The following is a 25,450-nucleotide window of genomic DNA, read 5'->3' as shown; positions in this document are numbered from 1 at the left end:
TCCTCGGCCACCGCAAACCCCGCAGCAGGGCAGCCAGAAGGGAGGAGGGGCCCCGGTTCAGCTCCCTGCACGGCTCGTGCCAGAGCAGAGGCTGCCGCACAGGACGGAGTCTGCTGGTCACAGCTCAGAGACCAAAGGACAGCTCGAGGCTGGAGCATATAAAATGTCTTCTTAAAAAAGATTTTATGAGATTAGTCACAACCAAAAACAACCTTAATTTTAACTCGCAAGGCAGAAATTAAAAAAAAAAAAAAAAGAGGAAAAAGACCATAAGACGCTATTTGCCACGTCATATGGATTCAATATCACACTGACACTCCGCGCCAGAACCATCACGCCAAAGACTCTTACACATGTGGGACCGTCCTTCAAACACGCATCACCAGCGTCTGTTTTCCCCCGGTCTCTTTTTAATCCTACAAGAGTTGTGTGTTTTTTTTTAAACATGGTACATGGAAAATGAGGTCACTTTTCCAAGTGGAAAAAAGGATTCGGTCCCAAACTGAACACTGAACTTTTTTTTTAATGGAGGGAAAAAAAAAAATCACATCTCTGTTCAGTTACTGAAAGTCACGAAACGTGCACCTGCTGCTCAAAGCAGGGAGCGGGGGTCACCGCAGGTGAGGGGTGAGGGCCCCACCAGATGCAGCTGGCCCCCGCAGCTCCTCTGTGGGGCCAAAGGCAAATGTTTGGAAAACCCGGGACTTCCTTTGGCAAACTTTGAATATCCTGACCTCGTCCAGTCCCGTGGCAGAAAAAACAGCAAGTACTTCAAAGATCATTTTGTCAAGGTCACAGCAGAGAAACAAGAATTCTAAAGGGCCCCTCACGGCTCCTCCCTGGAATAAAGGGATGGGGGGGGGTCCCTCGAGAGCCATCGCCACGGTTACGGAGCCACAACACAAGGCCCAGGCGGCCAGGCACTCGTCACGCGAGCGAGTGGGCACCGGGCAGCTGCTGGAGCCACATCCCTCGCGGCCTCTCCGTGGGGCCCATGTGCGTGCGAGGCCCGTTCCTGCTCAGGGAGCGGCATGACCGGCTGTTTATAGAGCCACAAACAGCACACTCAGCCTTGAATCTCTGCCACGGAGCTGCAACGGCACTTGAAATGGTTCTGGAAAGATGCAGTTGGCCGACCGCGGCGGGACCACAGAGCCGGAGGCAGGTGCGGACCCTCAGGCCCCCGCTCTGGTTAACCCGGGGCCCCTGGGGTCCCCAGGGCCTTCTCTGCCCCAGGAGCCACTTCCCTGAGGCAGACTCCAGGGTAGGGGAGTTCCTGGGCCATCGGTGGAAACAAGAGCTCTGGAGCCCCCCTGGCCTCGCGGGGCCCGGCGGGCATGGAGCCCAGCACTGGGAGCAGGCTGTGGTGTCAAATGTCTACTTCCCGTCCCTCGTCCCACGCTGCTACTTCAAGGACACTTCAACCGTGTGCTGCCTTTTCAGCTCTGTGGCCTTGGGCAAGTGAAGTGACCTCTCTGGGCCTCAGTCTCCTCATGTGAGAATCGGGAGTGACAGCTGTGAGCACCTGGGAGGGCGCGTCCGCCCCCCCCCGCACGGAGCGAGCACAGAACCACCCCGGCGCTTCCTGCTCCTAGTCCGGTCGAGGTACAACCGGAACGCAAGACTCTGTGCCCAACGTGGGACTTTGATACCAGCAACGCTGAAATCATTTCCTGAAGTGAGAACAAAGCCTGTATTTGAGAACTGGGATCTACTTCCTAAGCACAAAAGTCTTAGAGTGAAGTTTAGTTCCTGAAAAGTCAGGCCAGTGAGGGACAGTCGAGAAGTCAATACTGTTGGGGATGCCGACAGTCCATCTGGAGGACACAGGCCCAGCCTGCGGGGCTCCTGACCTTTGGAGGGCTGAACGAACCCGGCTGACCCCCAAAATGTCTGGCCTTGCTTTCTGACCACATCCTGGAACATCAGCCTCAGTCTGGCTATTGGGGGTCACTCCAGACCTTCTGGGTTAGAGCCTGCCTCTGGACAAGTTCTGGACCTTCTCTCCACACGTGGGCAGCTCCACCCCCAGGAGAGCCCGAGCTTCCTTTGTCCCCTGTTCCCTGCCACTTTGAAGCAGCAGGAAAGGGGGTGCTGGGGGCTGGGGTGGCTTGGGGATACCCCCCCCCAGAAAACCACTGTCAGGAAGGAGGGCTGCCAGGGCCAACCCTGTAGACCTGGGAGGGTGCTGGCCGCCTCCTTCTAAGAAGGAGTTGGGGTGAGAGCCTGGGGTGCTGGTGGGCAATCCCCAACAGCCCAGGGTAGCTTGCTCTAGGACGGAACAAGTCAGGGGTGGGGGGTCCAACAGGCACTCCAGAGCCCAGGCGACAGGCAGGTCAGGGGCTCAGCTGCTCCCCTGTGAACAAAGGATGATCCAGAATGGCCCAAAGTTCCTCACAAGTGCCATGCCGGCTCTTCTCCCAGAAACGAACCCTTCACATGATGACGCAGTTTGCCGTTACTCAGTGATCACAGATGAACACACTAAAACGGTGAAGTGAACAAGTTACATCATGTGGCCCTTTTGTGCGCCTCCTACGGGGCTTCCCTAACAGGGGCTGGCCCAGGACCCTCACCTTGGCTGGGGACCTTCTCAGTGGGGGCAGGACCTGTGACACAGGTGTCTAGGCCTAGGAGGCCCCCAACAGAGCAGGGCCAAAGGGAACGAACGCACTGATCGCTAAGCAGTGAGGGCGACCCGGTGAGCCCAGCTCAGCACCTCAGGGTGCTCAGGGGCTCGCAGGGGTGGTCAGGAGCTCATGGTGGTTGGTGGCACATTCATGGTAGGTGACTGGGGGCTCACAATGGGATGTCTAGGGTCCCTGGTAGATGGTGGTAGATAGTCAGGGATTCACAGTGGAAGGTCAGGGTTCATGGTAGATCATCAGAGGTTAATAGATGGGGGGGGGGTGGTTCGTTGTAGAGAGTCCTAATGATCTAAAAGCCAGAAAGAGGCCAAGCCTGGTCAGGTCCCAGACACCTGATCCAGCCACAGAGATGGGGCCAGGAGCCATGCACTTCTGACCCCAAAGGGAGGCCACTGGATGGGCAGAGGGCACAACCTCTTAGGCCAGGGCAAGACAAGGTTCAGAAGCAGCACGAGCCAGTGGGCAGGGCACTCAGGTCAGCCTGGGATGCCCCATGCCCGTCGTCAGGCTGGCAGTGGGCCAAGGAGGTGAGGTGGGGGACTTGCCTTCCTGGCCTAAGGCTTCTGTTGAACCCCTGTAAGAAACTGCAAGGGGCGCAAGAAGACTGGGTCCAGCAGGTACAACAGAAGATAACCAAAGGCAGATTCCTCAGAGCAGAAAGACCAAAGCAGGAGCCTGGGGACCAGGAGGAGGGAGACCCTCTGGACGGTCGCAGCATCCATGGCCTGTCACCAGCCACGGGTCCCCAGAAACACACCAGCACTTCCCTGTTCCCCCCACTCCCATCCTTCAGAAATCGGGACAGAGGGGGTCACAGGATGCCCCTCCTGCAGCCAGTCGACCTCAGCAGGTTGGGGGTGGGGAGTGGCCCCTGCACTTGCTCCTAACCAGGGAGTTAGGCCCCAACCCCAAGGCCCCTCTGTCCAAGTCCAGTCCCCTCTTGGTGGGCTGGGATGCTCCCTCCCCCACTCCTACACTGTTCCCCTGTGCCTGACAGCCCTGCCCTGTCCTTCAGGTGGATCCCTACTGTGTCCCCCTTTCTGTATCAGGCAGCCCCAAGTTTTGGTCATGACTTTGCTGGGGTTTTGTGTCTGCTCTTCTCACCCTGTGTTTCTGGGGACTGGTCTCTTAATTTGGCCAAGTACCATGTGGAGGAGCCACCGAAGGTGACAGGCTCCGGGCCAATTTTATCTCATGAGGTCCAGTGGGAGGTTGGGTTTCTAGGTGTTTCTTTAGAAGAGCCATGGTCTGAAGGTGGGAACTCTCTGTGCTTGTTGTATTCTAGGGTCCTGAGAACTAGTCCAGAAACCACACCACTGTGGCTCTCGGCTCCCTGCTCCTCCCTCCAGGCCCCCCAGACAGTGCCCACATGAGTCTCCATCCCCCAGCCCAGGAGTGCCTGGGAACTGCTGGGACCCCTCCCCTGAGGATCCTGGGGCGGCCCACAGCTCAGCACACTGGACGCAACCAGCCTGCATCCACATTCCCTCCCCGCAGTTTGTCCCATCAAACATGGACTCGGGGCTTCCTGGCCCGCACCAGCTCTGGCTCCTCCTCCCCCAAATCGGGCCCAGGAGGATAATGGGAAGAGCCCATGAAAGTTATCCGGGGCTGGAGAGGGAAGGTGAGGTGGGGGCTGGGGCGTGGGGGGCAGCCAGAGAATGGTGGGAGGAGGAAGTCTTGTTCTGCTGCTGCCCAGGGATTGCCAGCCCTGGTGGGATGGCAAGAGGGTGGGCTGCAGGGAGCGGCCGGCCGGGGCTCCCTCCCCTCCTTGAGCCCCGCCTGCCCAGGCACACAGGTCCTCAGAGGATCAGGGACAGGAGCTCAGGAGCAGCCGGGGGCGGGGGGGAGGGGGGGGGGATCCGAACAGAAAGACGAGTGTGAAAATTTTATTTCAGGAGGTAAGAAAAGACTAAATTAGCAAAACAAAGAAGAAGAAACGTGATGGATGAATCCAGCGGCAGTGGGAGGTGCGGCCCTGCAAGCACGGAGATAAAACAGCGCCAGCTCCGGTGTGCCGCACGCGCGCAGGGCCTCGGCGGGGAGGAGCCCGGCAGAAGGTGGAAGAAAACCCGCGGGGAGGCGCGGACACCTGGGTCAGAGCAGCTCCGAAGACAGAAGAAGGAGCGCAGAGGTGGTGGGGCCAGTCTGAGCCCGCAGCGGGCGGCGCCCCATGTCCCGGACCCTCGGCCGCAGCCGCTCCGGGACTGCCCACGACGGAGCCTGTCTCTGACGGCGGAAGGGAAGAAGCTCGGACCCCAGACTGTACATTCAGCCAAATTCTTCCCAAGTGTGAAGACCTAACATGCTCCAGCCTGAGACCCACGGAGACGTCCCACCGCGACCCCTGCAGACCCCCCACCCTGGGAGGAAGTTCTCAGGAGAGAAACACACCCAGGCCGTCCCCACGGCAAAGGGGGGGCGTCCCGGACAACGTGAGGACCAAAGGCTAGAACCGGCGCAGCACAGGATTCAGCTGCGAGATGGCGTAGGCGGGCCGGGTCCGGGAGAGCAGAGGCCTGGGAGGGCGCGTGGGCTCTCCAGGCCGTCCCCGTGAGGACAGAAGCAGGTTCAAAAACTAGAGTAAGGAGGCTCGGTCTATTCACTGGAAAACTGTGGAGAGGTGAGAAGCCAGAGAAAGTGCCGTGAGTCGGAAACACCAAAGATGACAGCAGAAACCGCCCCAGGGGAGTGTGAGTACAGTCGGCTCCCAGGGGCCCCGTGTGCCCTCGACGGGCCGCGGGGACGGGACCGTCTGTGCACGTCTGCAGGAGGCAGGCTCGGGAAGAGACCCAGGAACCGAAAATCCCAGATTGGAAGAGATCTGCCAAGTAGCAAGGACGCACAAGGACACTGGGGCGACTGCAGCTCCGACGAAACGTCTGGCAGTGAGACGAAGGGTAACAGCCGGGCGAGCAAGACCTTAGATCCTGTCAGAACCGGCCCGGCGCCCCCAGGCTCACGGACAGCCGCTCTCAGGCCTCCCTGGGTTTCAGACATTTTCAGAGGACCGCTGTCGGCCTGGGGCTGTGTGCACCTGCCCGCCGTCCTCACACGGCTGCCTCACAGCGCCGCGTGAATCCACGAGCGGAGCCTCTACGACCACAGGTTTCCACAGCTGACACAGGCGGGGCAGTACCCAGATCTCGGGTGCGAAGAGAACCTCCTTCCCCTGCTGCTGGGGCCTCACACTTGCTCTTCTAGGCCTCACTCTCTGAGCAGGCAGGCGTGGGGGTCCCCTGCGGAAGACAACACCTTCTTCCCTCACCGGCAGGCACTTTCCCGTGGCCTTCCAGCCTCCAGCCTCCCACGTGAGGCCCAAACCCTGAGGCTCAGCGCTTTCCCTGAAACCTGCCCCTTCCCTCTGGGAGCATCTGGGATGTTCTCACTTCTCACTGCCACCGGGTAGGAGGTGGCGGAGCTGGAACTCCAGAAAGGAGAACACCCTGGTCCTTTCCGTCCACTCTGCTGGCCATGCAGGAGGACCTTCGGGCCGGAAACCCAGCCCTCGGTTCTGGGAAACCCTCCTGGCTGGTTTCCGCCCCCGATCTTTCTGGAATTGGAACGTGTGGGCCTCTTGGGGCCTATATTCTCCACCTAGCTTCCTTTCCCTCTTGGAGAAGCTGAAGTGACCCTTCAGCATCAACCCTGGGTCTTCCCACGGTTCCTAAGTTTGCTCTCATGCTTTTAACTCTTGAGCTTTTTCAAAACCTCTGATTATTGCCTTTCGTGGCACCTGTTTTCATTTCATGGACGCTGTGAGGAGACGCCCGCCACCAGCCGGTTGGTTGGTTTCCCTTGTTTGCCTGAGCTGCCTTCCCTCCTGGGAAGGGTCTGTGCCCCTCCTGTGTGCTGGAGTTTAGGAATGGGTGGGGTCAGCCCCCAGGAAGCCCTACAGACACGATGGAGCCACGAGCTCTGGTGGGGACAAGCCTGATGTGGGCATCTTTGGGTCTGTCCTGGCTGTCGGGCTCCGCAGAGGCGCTGGGCCCGTCCTCGTGCTGTGGGCCGAGGTTGGGTCAGCAGCTGGCCTGCGGTACCACCACCCACCCTGACCATGCCCCCGGATCCCAGCCCTCTTCTGCAGCGTGGGAGGGGCTGGCGGCTCTACCTCCATGGCCGCAGGGCCATGTGCCCGTGCAGGGTCTCTCTTGGACCCGGGCACCCTGGTGCTGGCTGTGCTCTGTGTCTAGCTTGCAGTCATGTCTGTGGAAAGGGGCCTAGGGGCCCACACCCGGTCACCACTGTCCCAAATGATTTCCACAGTAGTTCCCAAGGACTTTGCGAAATTATGAAGGAACCACTGACTCCTTGATTCATAGCTCTTCCTTTTAAATTCCCCCAGTGAGGCTGGTCTGCTGGAGACCCACTCATTCCCCAAGCAGCCATCCCACCTGCCTCTCAGCCTCCACCACCCTCAGCCCACCCTACGCCCCTACACCTGGGCTTCTCCAGGACCCCTGCCTGCGTGTCTCTAGGCCCTCGTGAGGGCTGGTTCCTCTGTGAAGCCCCACAGCACACCATAGGACCCGGGGCACCCTGGCCCTCGCTCCCTGGGTCTGCCCGGCCAGCCTTCCCTTGGAAGTGTCAGAGGCTTGGAGCCCTTTGCCCTCCACTTTCTGACGGGGCTCTGACTTACCTTCTCCATGAAATGCTGGGGAAGTCCTCTATGATGCCGGTTTCACCACGAGTACCAGTGTCCTTCCGGCACTCAGCCCCACCAGCCACAGCACCCTCCCGCCTCCTTCCTTTTTTGGTCTGGCCAGTGGGGACGGAGGGCCTCTGTGACTGTGCCCCCGAGTCTGACACATGACACCCCAGCCAGCCAGCCCCAAAGGGCTGGAAGCAAGGCCTGGAAATGCTCTGCGGGTGTAGAGTGAGCCGAGCCAGGCCTCAGGCTCAGACAGCAGCCCTTCACCAGTGAGCCCACAGGGCCCCCCGGACGCCAGCTTGGAGGGAGGCCCACAGGGAGTGGTGGGGGGCCAGTTCCAGCTCTGCCTTTGCTGGTATGTGGCAGGGGGGCAACCTAGAGAAGCTCTCTTTGCCTCCATTTCCCCATCTGTAAAATGGTCACAATGACAGCATCTGCCCCTCCAGGATACTGAGGACCAGGTGAGTCCCCATGGTCCGGAACAGCCCCAGCACCCGGGGGGCCGAGCTCTAGCATCAGGAGCAGGTCAGCACCGGGACCCTGGAGGTGAGGAAGCCCGAGTTTCTGCCCCAGCCTGTGCTTTAGCCTAAGGCTCCCGCCCTGCAAAGTGAACAGTGTACGGGGCTCAACAGCGGCCCCCAAAGTCACATGCGCTTGGAACCTGGGACAGTGACCTGATTAGGGAAGGAATCTCAGCGCCTGTGGTTGCACCAAGCCGAGGTCACTCTGGATTAGGGCGGCCCGACGCCCACAGGACGGGTGTCCTTCTGAGGACACAGAAACACGGGAGGACCGGCTGTCGGCAGATGGGGGGGATGGGACACACTCTCCCCTAAAGCCACCCGGAGGGACCCACCCACCCACACCAGGCTTTTGGCCCAGTGACACGGATTTCGGGCTCCACAGCTGTGAGGAGGACATTTCCATGTCTGAGCCACATTCAAACAACATGAACTTGCGCTGCCGTCACCAGTGTGCACGGCCCAGGCCGCTGCTGTCCTCCGGAGCTAGAGGCCAGGTGCTCAGAGGCCGGTGCCCCCGCCCCGTGCCCTCTCTGAGGACAGACCACCCTCCACCAACCCACAAGCTCGACCGGCAGGCGAGCAGGCGTGTGTGCGTGCAAGTGCCCGAGGGAAAGCTGCCCCTCGGGAAGGTCAGGGCCGGGGTCCTCGGTCCCCTGACTGGGTCCACGCACAGAACCACCACAGGGCCATGGAGGCTAAGCTCCAAGAGAAACGGGGTTGGGGGGAACCTAGCCCAAGGACCAGGAAGAGGGGCCCAGGAGGGAGCAGGTGTGGGGGAAGGAGCCCCAGCCCCTGTGTGTGACCCGCGCTGGTCCATGCTCAGTCCGGGGGGTGCGTGCGGGACCGGCCCAGGAAGGCAGGGCGGGGGCTCTGAGAGGGGCTGCGCCAGGAAGCAGGGCCCCGACCCCACGGTGCCGTGCGGGGACCCCAGCCGCAAGGGCAGGGCGCTCTCTGGGAGAGATCTCGCTGGCTGAGCCCCACGGCCGCTGCCACCCCGCAGGGAAGAGAAGCGCCGCCTGAGCCGGTGAGGCCTCAGGCCCCCGCGGAGGACGTCCGGGGCTCTGTGGCTCCGTCTGAACGCGCTCCCCTGCCGCCGAACAAACCACAAACCGAGGCCCGCCTCGTGGCTGGAAACCACACGCTTCACGCATATCACTACAAACGAGTTAGAAAGAGAAGGACGGACGAGATATGCCCAGCGAACAGCAATCAGACTGGATTAGGTCAGATGAAGCAGACCCCCGAGCAAGGGAAACCGCCAGGAACAAAGAGGCGCTTTGCGTGACGCAGTGGAGAAGGGCAGTTCGCGACGAGAGCACGGAAACCCCAGACGCGAACGTCCTCCACAGAACTGCTGGCACGCGAGGCAAAACTGCGGAGCTGAAAGGAAAAAGACAAAACTCCACGATGACACCAGAAGACGTTAACACACTTGTCTCTCGGGTTGAGACGAGGCAGAAAGCCGACAAGGACATAAAAGACTTGAACCCTGCCAACCAGCTTGATGTCACTGGTGTTTACAGAACACCTCACCCGGTGACAGAGGTCAAGTGGGGGCCTACTTTCTGGCTCATGGATGGCTTTTCACTAACCCCACAGGGCAGAAGGGGCAAGGGAGCTCTCTGGGGTCCTTCTTCTGAGGCGTAAATCCTGTCCATGACGCACCACCCTCATGACCTCAGCACCCCCCCAAACAGGACCTAAGCCCCGCCTCCTAACACCTTCACACTGGGCTTTTGGTCTAATACGAATGTAAATTATGTTAATTGGGCAGGGGAGGAATGCAAACATTCTGTCTATAGCAACAATCAATGAAACCAACAGCCATGTCTTTGAGAAATATCTGTAAAATGAATAAACCTCTAACCTAAGACAAAAATGAGTCACAAATTACCAACAGAATCAGAAAGGAGACAAAGCTGTAGAAGCTGCAGACACTGACAGGACAACATGTGAAAACCTTGACAGCTGTGTACCCACAAATTCGGTAAAGCAGAGGACATGGACCGACTCCCTGAGAGACGCAAACTACGAAAATTCACGCTGGAACAGATGACTCAACGGTCCCACAGCGGCTCAAGCAGTTGGATCCATGGTTAAATCTTCTCACAAAGGGGGCATCTGGGCGGCTCAGCTGGTTGAGCATCCGACTCTTGACGTCAGCTCCCATCCTGACCTCAGGGCCATGGGATCAAGCCCGAGTTGGGCTCCACACTCAGTGGGGGGGTCTGCTTGAGCTTCTCCCTCTCCCTCTCCCCTGCGCCTCCCCCATGGCTCAAGCACACACACTCTCTCTCTCTCCACTCCTTCCCCGCAATCTAACAAAGAAAACTCCCAATATTCCCCAATAAACTGGTGAGTTCTAACAAACATTTCAGGGGAAAATAACAGAAGAGAAGGAAGCACTCTCAAGAAACTTCCTGAAGCCTGCCCCAGCACGCTTCTGAACCAAAGACACTACAACAAAGCTACAAAAATAGTTCTCACGAACACAAACATAAAAATCCCCACAAAATACAACCAAATTTTATCCAGCAACATATAAATAAGATCTATCCTAAGCTAGCAAGTTTGGGCCAACGTTGGAAAATGAATCAATGACACTATAATCTTAACAGACTGGAGGAAACAGCCATGATCGTGTATGTCAATGGATGCAGACAAAGTATTTGACAACACTTAATTCCCGTCTGTAATAAGAACACTCCGAAAACAGGGACGAGAGGGCAATTTCTTAATCTGATATAAGGCATGTACCGAAAACAGAACAAACAAAACCTGAAAAACAAATCTAAGCTAATACTTACCACTGAAAGCCTCTAGGTTTCCCCTCACAACTGGGAACAAGCCTGACAGAGATGTCCCCTCTCCTCCTCTATGCTGGTCAGGAAGCCCCGGAAGGGCAGTAAGACAAGAAAAATAAAGTGTGTAGACTGAACAAGTAGATAAAAACTGTCTCTATTTTCAGACAACATGAAAATATATGTTAAAAATTCCCACAGAATCTACCAAAAAAAACCCACAAAAAACAAAACTCTGAGAATTACTAATGAATTCAGCAAGCTACAAAGTCAACCTAGAAAAATAAGTCATTTCTATGGTGTTCTATTTCTAAATAGTAAAGGATTTCTATATAATATTGGAATATAGTATTTCCATATAATAATGAAGTTGAAATTAAGAAAAGTTCTGGTATAATAGCAATGGAGACAGAAAACACTTAGATCTAACCCTAACAATATACGTAGGATCTCCATGCCACACACGACAGACAGGGAGGAAAGCAGCAAGAGACCAAATGGTGTACCTGCGCCCTAGGGTTAGCACTGGTAGGTGTTGGTTCTTCCCAACCTGACCTACTGATTTAACACAATCCCAGTCCAAATCCTGGCAGTAACTTTAGTAGGTAGCAACAAGCTAACTCTAAAATTTATATGGAAAAACAGAGAAACCTAGAAAAGCCAAAACAATTCCTAAAAAAGAACACAAATTGGAAAAGTCACACTACCCAATTTCAAGACATGTTGTGACCAAGGCTGTGACCAAGGCAGGCTAGTGCCTCTTTGTGAAAGTTCATGCACACAGTCAACAGCAGAAGAGTGTCCAGCAGAAGAGTGTCCAGAAACAGACTCATAAAACTAGGGCAAACACAAGGATATTAACATGCAAAACAAGTATATCTCAGCCCAAACCTTAGCCCAAACCTCACACCATGAGCCCAAAGTTAACTTAAAGGGAGCCATAAACCTAAGGTAAAAACAGGAAACTAGAAAACTTTGGAGGCAAACATAAAAATCTTTTCAACCTAGATAAAGTGTTCTCAAATGTGATACCAATACAATGATCTATTTAAAAAATCGATAGATTGTGCTTTGTCAAAATTAGGTACATTCATTCTCTGCAAGATGCTGTCAAGATAATGAAAAGAAAAGGCAGACTAGAAGCAATTACTTACAAATCATACATTCAACAAAGATTGTGAGTCCAGAATACATAAAGAAGTCCAAAGTCAAAAGTAAGGAAGCAAACAGCCTGATTTTTTAAGTGGGCAAATATCTGCACAGACTGCGTACAAGGGGCCTCTCTCGGTGGCAAGTGAGCTCACGAGAAGGTGTTCAGCATTGCTGGTCATGAGGGTGAGGACACTCCCGTCCACACTTACCACAAAACCCAGCAACCTCACATGTGGGTATTGCCTGAACAAAACCCAAACCAAGGTTCACAGAGAAACCTGCATGTGTGTGTGTTACAGCTTTATTCATAACACCAAATCCTGGAAACTCAAACGTCCCTCCCCAGTTAGAGGACAAGTACACCGAGATGTGAGCACACCATGGAGTGACAAAAACCAACTGTGCTCCCTGCCACCACGGGGCTGGGTCACTGCTGCCCGAGTTCCCTGTTGAAGGAAGCCACCCCAGGCGTCCTGAGCATGGCACCTGGAGAAGGCCACAAGGGCTGAAGAGCACGGGTGTGGTGGCTGGGGAGCCGCACATGGGTACCCTGGGGAAAATTGGGCACAACGGAATTGTTGTGTGTCTTCATTATGATGGTGGCCACACCACACCACCAATAAGAACAAATTTCAGCATGCGTGAACTTATAGGTAAGTGTTAGAAAATGTACCCTTGGTATGCTTGAACTCTAGCTAGTGCCAGGTGGCCAGTAGTCCACAGTTCCCGCTAGCACACTGCCATGTCCACACTAAACACTACAGCCCATCTTAGAAGTGGGACTAGAAACCCAGGATGTTGCTCTTTGTGACCGAATGTGTATGTTTCCAGAACCTGCCTATCCCATCCCACACCTCCCGTCTCCCCTGCCCCGTGCCTTTACCAAGGTCCTGGCTTCTTGAGGGACCATGAGCCCAAGAGGACTAACCATGGACAAAGAAACACCAAGCCCTGGCCCAACCCCTCAGAGACCCGGGCCCCCAACAGCTCCAAATCTTGTCTTTTTCATCTAAAATTAGCAGACATCAGACCACAGGCCTTTTAAATCTTATGAATTTATGATGACTGCCATAAGCCTCTCATTTTCCAGTTTGTCTCTAAGAGACTAAAGATTGGGAAGAAGAGCTGCATTTTCTTGTTTCTTTTCTCTTTCTTTGTGGCTGGATTTGTTTGTTTTGCTGTTAGGGAATATTTTTAAACTTCAAAAAGATTCTCTCATTCTCAAGTTGGAGAACCCCCACAATAGAAATGCAGTGAGGAGAACACTCACTATACAACCTAGCTCATTTCCAACCCAAGGGAACTTCCAGAAACTTCTGTGGTCACAGAGAGCATGCTACAAGAGGCGGCAGAAGGAGACTTCAGTCTACGGGATGGAGGGGGGTGGGGGGCCAGCGGAAGAGCCCCTGTGCCCGGGCAAACTGACCTGCAGCCTTGGGTCCTGTCCCAGAGGGTCACTCCCCAGACCCATACACCCTGGGCCAGAGGCAGGTCTGGGGCAAGGCACCACCCTTCCCGCCCTCCCAGCTCTGAGGGAGCTGCTGTGCTCCCTCAGGCACAGGCCTGGCCACTTTCTGGGCTTCAGCTGTACAAGGACCTCAGTGTCCCCTCCACGTCCTGAGGCCCTTGGGGAGACCCAGTCCCTGTGTGGAGGGTAGGACAACTGCTGGGGACCCACAGAGGGGCCAGAGGGTGGCGGTGTGGACATGAGTGGTGCAGACACAGCAGTCCCCTGGGCTCCAAAAGGAGATTGGGGTGCTGTGGGCTCATGCTCCCATATTTGCAGTCCGGACAAAGTTTAAAGATTTCATGTTTAAGATTTTATCTTAATTTTGAACATGAATTAGAAAAAGAGCAATGCCAGTCATCTTTCACCAGGAATAAAACTCAAGCCTGCACAATGTTTTCCAGCCCAAGCTTACCAGCACTGACAGAAAAATCCAACTTTAGAGGAAAAATTAATATTTAAGAACCAGATTCAGAAAAACATGATAAATAATGAAGTATGAAAATACATCTCCTATGGAAACCACAATATTTCTAAAAGCTCCTGCGTTGCCAGAAGCCATGCTCTGCTCCAGACAGCACTGAAACCTGCAGGGGCTCTAAGAAGGGGGTCCCCAGGCATCCACCATACTGAAGTTTTCATGGAGATTAAACATAAATATATACTTGCTCATTTTTTTTTTAAAGGAAGTGACCTATAAGTTTCTTGATCTTCATGAGAACAATCACGTCAGCAGGGTTGAAGGCCCTTGGGGGGAGGTGGAAGGTATGTGGGTTTGGGAGCTCCCTGGGGGACCACTGGGGGCCATGGGGGGTCATGGGGGCCATGGAGAGTCATGGAAAATCATGGGGTCGTGGCGGCCATAGAGGTAAGGGGGGGCCCTTTGGGGACTGTGGGAGGCTGTAGAAAATCCTAGGGGACCATGGGGGTTCCTGTGGGGACCATGGGGAATCATGGGTTACAGTGGGCAGGTGGGAAGCCCCAGATTCTAGGCACAAGCCTCTCTGGCTCCCCTCCGGTCAGCACAGACGTTTTCCATCTGTCCATCTGTCAGTGGCAGATAGTCGTGCCCTGCACTGTGCCCTCCCTTCAGGTGAGGCCAAGTGAGGTCATCTGAGGCTGAGGGGCCTCAGGGGTACATGCCCGCCACCACAGCCCCCGTGGCAAGCACCGGAGTACCCAGGAGCTCATGCACAGACCGCGGGAGGCTGCTGACGTGGTCAGGGACGGTATCGAGGTGGGAGGTGGACGGAAGGATGTGAGCAAGATGCAGGAGGGCGAGCCTGGGGACAGTCCTGGTTCCCTGCTGTCCATGAGGGGCGCCGGCATCATGTGCAGAGGACACGGTGAACAGCAAACCACTGAGATCGTCCCCGTGGTGAAGGTGCCAGGACGGCAGCCCGGCCACAGGCTGGAGGGCGAGGAGCCAGGGCTCCCCCACAGGACCCACAGGTCACCCTGGCTGCCGCGGGACAGCTGGGGTCAGGCAGGACCCAAGCGAGGCTGCTGCCAGCACCCAGGAAAGAGCCTGATTGGCTCCAAGCAGACTCAAGGTCATCAGTGTGAAAGGCGCCAATGAGCCACCATTTCTGCCCCTCAGTGCGTCGGCCTGACAGACGGGCAGGCACGTGCCACCAAGGACACTCACCGGGAGAGACAGAACCACCCACCACACAGGGCTGGAGGCAAGGACTGGGCGCCGGGGTTCTGAGAGACACGCAGGGGACATGGGCCCCAGCCCCTTAGGGACCGCCAGGGAGGCGTGGGCTTGGGGGCACCTGAGCAGCTGGTTATGGGCCGCCTGTGTCCTCCAGGCCTTCCTGAGATGGGGCGAACCCAGGCCCTGGGCTCCAGGCTGTAGGTGCCGGCAGTGAGCCCCACTCCACGCAGTGACCTGAGCCGTGGGCCCCGCTCTGCGCAGTGACCTGAGCCGTGGGCCCCGCTCCGCTCCGCGCAGTGACCTGAGCCGTGGGCCCCACTCCGCACAGGACCTGAACCAACCCAGAGAGCTCTGCCTCGCAGCCCCAGCTCACCGGAGAAACCGAGCCCTGGCGCTCCCCAGCCCCACACAAGGCAGGCCTCGTGACAGGGTCGGGAAGGGCATAGCCCTTCACCAGCAGTCAGAGGCCCCATCTCGGGGAAAAGGCCGCCCTGGGCCACTGATGTCCTGGGGTGACACCGATACATGGACCAGCCAGGCACCCCTGGCGGGTCCTGGGGGCTCGGCGTGCCCTCCACTGTCAGTGATTCAGCTTAGCTTGTAACAGGTTCTTCCACTGACAAGTGACAAGAGAACCTGGTTCGGGAAACGATTTTCAGGCTAGAGACGCATGGACCAAGGTCACCCCTGTTTTCTCTGTCCTGAGCTGCCGGACCCCCACACGGGCACCTGTGCCTGACCTCCATGGCTCCCAGGGCCGTCCTGGAGCTCCATCCAGAAACACTTGTACTGCATTGTCAGCGGTCCAACCTGCCAGGGCAGGGGGTGGCATGGACGGCCAGGCGTGCGCTCGCATGGCAAAGGGGCTCACCTCCAGCAGCAGCCTTCCCTCCAGCACAGCGGACCTCGCACTTGGACTGCGGTCTTCGGGAGCAGGGACACTGGCCGCCGGCTGCGGCGGGCCCTTCTGGACAGCTGCTGGAGAAGAACCAAGTGAGGCCGTCAGCACCCTTCCTGCGCCCCGACCTGCTGACCTCCTTGTGTTTCCCCAGCTCCCGGCTACCGCCTTCTGCAGGCAAAGCCACACTCCTCAGCTGACCCGGGCTGTCCTCGGCAGGTCGCCCTGGGGCAGCCTGTCCTCCTGTTGGGGGCAGCTGAGGGGAGCACCAGCGTCATAATCAGGAGATCAGGCCTTCAGGGCTGGGGCTGACCCCGGGGACCCCACCCCCATTCGGCTCCCCAGAAACTGCTCAGAGTCCCGTCCTGCTTAGGGACCCCCAACCTGTCCCCGGGGTCCTCAAAGCCCCTCTCTGGAGACCCAACCTCCAGCAGGTGCCCTAACTCAGCAGTGCTGGTCTACATGACTTGGACCACCCTTGAAGGTCCCGCAAGACCTCATCACACCTCCAGCTCCCCCAGCCCCTCCCTCCCACCCCCCACCTGGTGTGGAGCAGCCCACCTGGCATGGGCTTTCCAGCTGGGACAGGAAGCCCCATGAAGGCTGGCCTGGAGCGACTCAGGAGCCCCCAGGTTGACAGTTTCCAGGTCCCCCGACTCCCACCCACAGTGCAGCCTTATCTCCATCATGGGGTGAAGAGCTCAGACATACAGACATGCAGGTCGCACAGACAGATGTCGGTGATATCCCAGCTCACCAGCCCCTGTTGTGGGGTCCCCCTGGGCCTGAGCAATTACGGAGGCTCCCCTGGGGTAGGGAAAGGGGCCTGGAGCCTCCGTGGAGGGCATGGCAGGGCCGGGAGTGCCTCCCAGCTGCTCCTCATGTGCTTTCCACACCAGAGCTGCAGGGGACGTCGGTGCAACTCGGGGTCAAAGGGCCGCACACAAGGCCCCCAGAGCTCTGGGACTGCAGGCCCCCGATGCGTGCCTCTCACGCCCAGGTGAGAAGACCCATCTAATCCCCTCGGCTCAGTAGGAACCAGACTGCGGCTGCCGGAGACCCCCGGCCCTTGGCCCACACCAGCCACACGGCCGGCCCCGCAGCTCTGTGTGGCCAGGTGCAAGCGTGATGTCCACCCTGTGTCCAAAGGGGCAAAGGGGCAGATGCAGAGAGGCGGCCCTCAGGACAGCCCCACAGGCGGCGGCCACATTGTGGCTCTGGTCTCCAGCCTCCCTGTTTCGCCCTCTCCGAGGCCAGCAGGCCATCGACTCCCTCCCATTCCCACAGCTGATAAGCACTAGAGCTTTGTTCCCTGCATTAAACATTCCCTGAAATGAACCCATTTCCATGGCCGGAAAGTGGGGTATCTCGGTGAAGTGAACGGTCACACCTGGGCTCCCCGGGCAAGTGTGCAGAGATGGCGGGTGCACGGGCAGCCCAGGCCTCTCCCTGCAACAGAAACCCTTGGCAGCCAGCAAGCCCCCCACACCCTTGTCTCCAAGGCAGCGACGCACTGAGCTGTGAGGTCCAGGGACGGCCCGAGACCTACTCCCTTTGTGCTGCGGACAGTGAACCCACACGGCTCCGCCCCCAGCGCCGTGTACATGACCCCATGGACTCCAAGGCCAAGAAAGCCAATGGAGGGAGAATGGAGGAACGGTCCCATCCCTTCCGACCCCTCCACAGCCCCTAGATGACATCACTGGAGCCAGGCCTGGCTTCCCAGACCACCCAGAGGGTCCTGTCCTGCTGCCACACCAGGGAGGCCACAGCTCCCGGCCAGGGCAGAGCCCGCACAGCACCTGGGGCGGATCTGGGCCTTAGTGAAGGTGGAACAGGGACAGGACCCACACCTCAGGGTCCCCTGGACCCCCCCCCACACACCCAGGCTGCCAAGCCGCCCGCAAAGCAAACTCCATTGCAGGGGTCCTTCCCACCTCACCTCAGCTCGAAGCAGCTCCCTGCCCCCAGCTTTCCCCAAATGGCCCTCAGATTAAGGAACCAGAGGTGGGGGTTGGGCTAACCCTTGCCTGCCTACTCTTTGCCCCTGCAGATCCTGTTTGGGGACCGAGGATTCCCACAGCTGTGAGGCTGGGGTGGGGGGAGCCCCGGCACAATGACGGGGATGCTGTGGGATGCTCACCCCCAAACACACTCACTGGGCTATGCCCCATCCCATGCCCACTAGAGGCGCAGTGTGGGGCAAACCCCCAGTTCTCTCATCTCCCCACCATGTCCCTGGTCAAGGACACCAGGCCTCCGGCATATGTGCCCCCACCTAGGGGGCCCCCTCTAACTGCTCCCCTCCCCACCACATCCTGCATAAGGACACCAGCCCCCAGCATGGCGTGTCCCCCCATCTGGGCACCCCCACTTCCCCTCCTCCGCAGCCACATCCCGGAGGGGCACGCCCGGCGGGGCCTCCTCTGGGCTCTTGTCACGCGATGGGGCCGTCAGCGTCAGCACTGCAGTGACAGCCACCTGGACCCCAGCCAGGGCCTCGCGTGCGAGCAGAGCCGCCAACGCTCTCCACCCCCAGGCCTGTGGCAAGACAGAAAGAAACCGAATGCGGAGCCGGAGCCGGGGGTGGGGGCCAGCATTCCCGGAAGTCCCTGTGAGCTGACAGCATCTGCCCCTCACTTCCCAGCCCCCCCCACCCCATCCAGGGGCCCTCCGGGAACTGAGACAGGGTAGCGACGTCCCATGGGTGTTAGGGTCCCGGCCAGCACCCCGCCATCCCCCTTATCCGTGAATACCCAGCATTCACGGATGGCCTAGCAGCTCCGCCGGGGGGGGGGGGTGGCCTGGGGGATGGGGGCAGCGAGCAGGCTGTGGCTGTCCCTCCGACCCCTCTCAGCTCCACTCTGCCCTGGATCGGACTTTCTCTCCTGGGTCCTTCTTTCTTTCTCCCATGTGACCCCACGTTTTACCTGTTGGCCTGAGCTGGGCCTGAAAGGGGGCTCGGGCTGTGCAGAGGGTCTACCCGTACCCCCCGGAAGCCTCTGCAGACAGACCCCAGCCCCTCTGCTGGGTGTGCCCTGGGAGGTCCCCACAGGGGTCCCACCCTCTCCATGCCCAGCCCACCACCCGGTCCCTGTCAGCCCTGCATGTGTACCTGATCGCCCAGAGTGAAGGGTCGAGAAGAGGGGCTCTTGGTGAACGGGTGGGGGTACAGGGTGTCTTTCTGGGGAGCCAGTGGAAGTGTGGGCAGGGGTTTGCCATGGGCCCCTCAAAGGCCAGGCTTGTCGAGGAGGAAATTCCAGGGAGGAGAGGCACGCCAGGGCCGAGGGTGTAAGAGCCCCCAGGGCCCAGCCGGGGGTCAGGAGGCCCATCCGTGCCCAGTGGCCCTTGGGAGCCTCTGACGCTGTCCTGTGCACAGAAAGGAGGCCGGGTTGCGGGCGCTGGCTCCCACCAGACCACATCCCACCGGCCCCACCCTGTGGGCAGCCAGGCCTTCTGCCCTGCCTGGACTCCGGAGAGCAGCCGGAGATCCTCCAGAGTCCAGCTTTTCAGCACCTGGGCTGTCACACGGAGCTCAGGGCCACACGGCAGGGAGGCGGGCACGGGCCCGGCCCCCACTCCCAGAAACGCATGGACTCCCTGAGGCTCACAGTTCGGCTTGAATCCTGACGGAAGCAGCTCCGCTCTGTCCTCCAAGCTCCTCCCCAACTCTGAGCCCCCCCAGGACCCCAGCGTGTCTCACTTCAACCATCTTTTACATCCCTGAGAAAGTCCATTTGGGGCAGAGAGGATTGGAGACATGTGGGGACAGGGCCATTCGTGGATACACACAGGTGGGAGGCAGGGGGGAGCTTAAGAAGCAGGGCGGCTTCCCTTTAGGCTTGGATGGGGTCTACCTGCACCTGGCCAGCCCCTACCCAGCACACCCACCTCCTCGCTAAGAGACCTCCATTTCCCTCACACATGGGACATTTCCCTCACAGCATGGGCCAAACCACCAGCCCCTGGGGCCCAGCGTTCCACCACAGGGTCTGCTCTGAGGTCGTGTGGCTGGGGCTGGCCGGTGAGAGATGCCAAGTGTTCTCGGTGGAGGAGAAGCTCGGAGACGCCGCTGCCTCTGCCTCTGGACAGTGCTGTGACGCTAAGAAGGTAGCAGCCACTTTGTTCCCAGCTCGGGTGAAGCCAGGTCCTTGGCAGACAGGACAGGTGAGCAGGACAAGTACTCCAGGACGGAAGGGGCACTGAATGTGGGAGGCAGGAAGTTGTCTAGGGGTAGGGGGCTGGACTCCTGCCACCCAGGTGATGGACAGAAAAGCCAGGGGCCCCGCTGCAGGCTGGACTGAAACCCCAGTTCTGACCACATGCAGGTCCTGGGTGGGCAGGTCCATGTCCACAGACCAGCTGAATGGAGCACATGCCTGGTAAAGCCTGGCCCTACTTTAGGGTCGAGCCAAGGGTCCTGGGGCTCTGTGCTGTGCACCAACTCTCGTTCTGGGTGGCACCCATGGCACTTCTCATCTGAGTCATCTCCTCCTCCAGCCCTGGTCTAGCGTCGTGCTGCCCTAGGCCCTGCTGATCAGAGCCGACCACCAGCCTTGCCTGCGCGTACCTATGGAGGCAGATGGCGTGACCTCAGCTCTGCTCTTCTCCATGCTATGCCCAGAGGTCAGGGGCAGAGGGGAAGGAAGGGAGCTCGAAGCTCCCCGGGGCCCTGAGGAGTAGGGGCACTCTCCTATTTCTAGCTACATCTCATCAGAAGCTAACTTCCATCCAGGCCCCTCAGGAGGCGTGCTTAGCCAAGGGGGGCAGACGACTTAGAGCAGGGGCCCCGGGGAGCCACCGCTCCCCTGTAACGCAGGTCCAACACCCGATATGCTGCGTGCAGGCCCCTGGGGGTCACGGCACCCACCTGCAGACCGACAGGTACAGGATGTGGGGGCCCACCATGAGGGGAGGTCAGCAGTTCCACCCACCACCAGGCTCCCTTCTGGGGCCAAACACGAGGCTTCTTCTCCCAGGCCCACATGTGTCCAGAAGCAGACGGTGCCCTGTGGAGCGCTGGCCTGCCTCTCGCAACACTGAGTCTCCCCAACTAGACTAAGGCCCCGGCAGAGAGAGTCAGCGGGGAGTGCACACTTCCCAGGGGTGGGGCCGTGGTGGGTGTGGCGCTGCCCCTCCTGGAGGGCACAGGTCTGCCCTAACAGGGTCTATAGACCCCTCTGCTGTTTCTAGAGCAAATGAACCGGCCAACACCTCACAGTTTTTCAAACTTTCAAAACCCTCCCTTCCTTCACTTTCCAAGGACTGAACAACGAACTCCTTCCTCATTTGGCCTTTGGCAGGGGGGAAGGGCATCTGTGCTGGAAGAAAGGGGTACAGTGACCCTCAAGCGCCTTGAACTGCTCACACAGGTGAGTGCTGGCTGCCCCGCTACCTGCGGCACAGGCTACCCTTGCACCGAGGCCAGGACAGATCCACTCACCTCCCTCCCTCCGAGCCTTTGGTCTTGCTGCTCTGGGTCAGGGGCCCGCCTGCTCCTGCCCAGGGAGGGTCAGAGGGAGCTGGAACACCACCGGGTTCTCCCGACAAGCCCAGCCTCCTCCAGCCCTGGAGGAGAGGTGAGCCGTGGGGAGCAGTCAGGTTGTGGTGGGCTGGGAGGGCCGCAGGGCACAGGGTGGCTCTGGGAAGGCCCTTGGGAGGACAGTGGGCAGAGCAGGGGCACCCAGCATGTGCTGGGAAAGGCGCCTGGTCAGGGCAGGTGTCTGGGGAGGGACCTGGATGATAAGGATCCTGGAGTACCCCCCAGCCCCCCAGAAGACAGGCAGCCCCGGCTGCACAGGGGAGAGGGCCTGTCAGACTGCTCCTGGGGGCGGGGGCTCTCCCCTCCTGGGGGCATCTATACCCACAGAGCGAGGAGGGCTGGCCCTGTCCCCGGGAGGGGGGCACACAAAACTTTCTCATGGCTCCCATGAAGACATGCAGGGCTTGGCGTGCCGCTCTCCTGCGCTCTCTTCCCGCCTGCCCCACGTGAAGGGCCCCCATCCATGATCTGCTCCGACTCTGCAGACAGATGGGCTTTCTGGGGAGGGTCACAGGACCCTCCCACGGCATTTCACCGGGGTTGCGGGCATGGCCAGAAGAGACCCCCAATGGGCAGCACGGGGCTGGGGGCAGGGGACAAGTCTCCCGGCCTCCCCTCCCCAAGGGGTCTCTCCATCTGAGCCTGAATGTCTCCCACACCAGTGAGGACCTCCCAGGCAGTGCCCCCTTCTGTGAGGGACAAAATGATTTCATGATTACACACAGGGGCCCCCAGAGGCAGGGCCCACTGGGCCGACACTCACCTCTCTCATCCCCGCATCAGGCCAGCCAACCAGGTAGACCCAGCATGTGAGACCCAGGCCCAGGGGACGGATGGAGGAGGAGTGGACACAGCGTGTCCCGTGTGAGGATGCTCTGTGCTGGGGCCTGGACAGCGTGAGTCTGAGGAAGGGAGGGAGAAGCGGGTTCCTTTCCGTGGCCTTCCCTGACCCACGGTGTGGGTGCGTCTTGACGGCTCTGCGCGGGAGAGGGGAGCCCACAGCCCTGGGCAAATGTTCCGGCAGGTGGGGGCCCGCAAGGTGGGGGGAAGGGACCAGAGCAGCCATCGAAAGGCTCAGTTCTGGACACAAGAAAACGGTCAGGAGTACGAACAAACGCACGTTTCTCGCAGGCACCGCGTTTGGAAAATAAGAGAAGTACGAGACGCACGCGTGTCACGTTGTGATTCTCTACAGAGATTTCCCGCTTTCCAAAATGCAGCAGGCCGGGGGGAGATGTCAACAAGCAGCGCCGAGGCAGGTTTCCTCGGAGCCGCCGCGGACAGCCCGTGGCCCCCCACCGTTTCCACCGAAACAACACGTGCGACCACTTTCTGAGCCACGCGGCCTAATGGGCCCACGTTCTGCGGAGAAAATGCAGAGAAAAGGCGCTCTTTCCCTCCAATCCCCAGAGCAGGACTCAACCAAAAAGAGGTCTTCGGGAAGAAACAGAAAAGGGAACGCTGCCCGCGGCAGACCCAGGCTCTCTCCCGGGCGAAGGGTCTGAACAGCGAGCCTCCGGGCAGCGGTTCAGTCTCCGCACGGCTGGAGGAATGCGCTCCAGAAAGCGTGAAACCCGACCAGACAAGCCCTGAAAGGAGCTGCTGCTTCTCAAGTCAGAGCTCCTTCGGGGGACTAAGCGCACGGTGTGCAGGGGAAGACCCCGTGCCTACAGCCCCGGGGCGGGGACGGGGGGCGGGAGGGGGGAGGGCTGCGACCCCGCAGCGCCAGCCTCAGGGGCACGTCCAGCAGCCTCTCGGCCAGCAGCCCCCACGCTGCATCTACAGGCCCCCAGGGTCCAAGACCGGGAGGAGCAGAGCTGCTGGAGAACATCTGATTCATGGATAAAGAATGGATTTATAATAAATATATAAAGAACCCTCCAGTTACACGACCTCAACTTTGCAAATAACCGACTTGAAGTTAGCTCGAGTCACCCTCAGCGTCACCGTGAAGTGAGCGGTTCCTACTAAGCGGGCGTCACTCGCGGCCAGCGCTGGGGACTGGACGGAGGTGGAGGCCACATGCGCGGGGGCCTCCGCAGGTCGGGCTCATTCACGGGCTCGCACGGGCATCCCTGCCCGTCCTGGGGGCTGCCCTCCTGGGGAGGCTGTGCCAGCAGTGTGGGGAGGCGGGACGGGATGGGTGTGGGGGGGGGCGCAGCCTGGGGGCCACACCGAGGAAGGACCTGAAGAGCCTGAGGGCCTCGGCGGGGGGCTCGGCTGCGAGACAGGGAGCCCAGCAGGTGCGCGGGGCTGTCAGGGAAGCCCCCACGGCCCCACCTCGTGCCCTACGGCACCCATCCCGCCGCACGATGTCCCCGTCCCACGGTCAGACCCGGTCTGTGCGAAGTGCTGGCTCGTCTCTCCTGACCAAAGGACTGGGCGCCCGAAGATGCCAAGTGCTGACACGACCTGCCTGAGAAATGCAGGCGTGTGCTGCGGCCCCCCGGCCCTCTCGCCTGCCCGCCAGCACCCCCGAGTCTCCCAGGGACTCGCTCCTGGCCCCGCTCCTGAGCGGCCACGATGCACACCTCAGAGCAACTTGCCAGGGTTAGTTTTCTCTCACAGCTTCTGCGGCATTCTGAGACAATGTCCAGCTTACGGAGACACTCCGAGAACAGCACAAAGGGCACAAATTCCGTTTGCCTGGAGATTGCACTGACTGTGCCACAAACACCCTCTCAGCTGGGGCCCCTCCCTCCCCAGTGTCCTTGGTCTGCCTCAACTTCCACCACCCTGACCCTGAAGACCATCGCCAATTACTCTGCAAACCGTTTGGGTGTGTTTGTTGCCTCCTGGTTAGACCAAGGTCTAGCCCTCCTCAGCGGGAACATGACCCAAGAGAAAACGTGTTTTTCTCTGCCTCCTGGTGCGTGGCACGTGACACCAGTGCATACCACCATCAGCGGGGTCAGAGCTGGTCGCCTGGGACAGCCGATTTCTCCATTCTAAGCTCTTCCCTTAGGCATGAATGCGTACCTTGCCGGGAGACAGTTTTAAGCCCACGGTAATCCCACTTCTGACCCCACTTTGATGCACTGATTTTAGCACAGACATTTCCTGCCTGAGTTATTGCTACAATGGTTAGTGACCACTAACTTTATGATGCCCCTCTGTCTCCAATCCCCTATCCACAGCCCTTCCTCCTGCCTATCCTATATCAGCAGTCTGCCCTATCACTCACTCATTCATTCATATCAAGGTGGGTTTATGGAACCCTATTTTATTCACTGGGTTATGAACTATTACTCTCCTTTTTCATTTTAATGATGAACTGGTCCAGGCTTGGCCAGTGGGAGCCCTTTTGGGATGGCTGTGTCCCGTGGCTTCTCTCTTACCCTCTCTGAGCACTGTGGTCACTTTCTGGCTCAAGGTCGAGCCAAGGGTCCTGGGTCTTTAAGTATCTGTGGCATCTATAAGCATCTGCTCTTGTCACGTCCTTCATACTGTTGATTCTTTTCCCCCATTCAAGGAGCTTCGAGCTCCCTTGCTTCCCCTCTGCCCCTGACCTCTGGGCGTAGCATGGGGAAGAGCAGAGCTGAGGTCACGCCATCTGCCTCCATAGGTACGCGCAGGCAAGGCTGGAGGTTGGCTCTGACCAGCAGGGCCTGGGGCGGCACGACGCTAGACCAGGGCTGGAGGAGGAGATGACCCAGATGAGACGTGCTGTGGGTGCCACCCAGAACAAGAGTTGGCACACAGCACAGAGCCCCAGGACCCTTGGGTTGACCCTGAGCCAGACCTGTGCTCCCAGCTGACCTGTGCCCTCCCTGCTCCGACTCCAACAGGAAGCCCGAGCTCCTTTGTCTGTGAACAGCATCTAGAAACCAAGAGCAGAATGTGAGCTGTGCTCACTGCTCCCCTGGCCTTTGCCAGAGGGCAGAGCAAACACACGCACACACACACACACACACACACACACGCACACACACATCTATGTCTATATCTGTCTATATTTTTTGAAAACCACGAGCTTACACCACGACCTCTAATTCCAATGCAACACCACAGGAATTCAGTATAGAGTGGAATGATTTTTCCTTTAATATTTGGTAGAAATTGCTTTA

The 25,450-nt window shown here is 58.7% G+C and overlaps 1 protein-coding gene across 5 annotated transcripts in view; it reads right to left on the bottom strand.

The window, feature by feature from the left end:
- Positions 1 to 25,450, bottom strand: part of AHRR (aryl hydrocarbon receptor repressor) — an 80,978-nt gene that overhangs the window by 28,453 nt on the left and 27,075 nt on the right. For 3 of the 5 annotated variants that reach the window (XM_047730176.1, XM_047730179.1, XM_047730177.1), the window contains exon 4: positions 15,815 to 15,918. The exons of the other annotated variants lie outside the window; for them this stretch is intronic. In XM_047730176.1, coding sequence (XP_047586132.1) covers positions 15,815 to 15,918 — 104 coding nt within the window. The remainder of the gene's footprint in view (positions 1 to 15,814; positions 15,919 to 25,450) is intronic. 5 annotated transcript variants of the gene reach the window in all.

Source organism: Lutra lutra, chromosome 5 (assembly GCF_902655055.1).
Source record: "Lutra lutra chromosome 5, mLutLut1.2, whole genome shotgun sequence".
Classification (NCBI taxonomy): Eukaryota; Metazoa; Chordata; class Mammalia; order Carnivora; family Mustelidae; genus Lutra; species Lutra lutra.
Note: the sequence above shows the minus strand (reverse complement) of the source record. Positions and strands in the feature narration are given on the sequence as shown.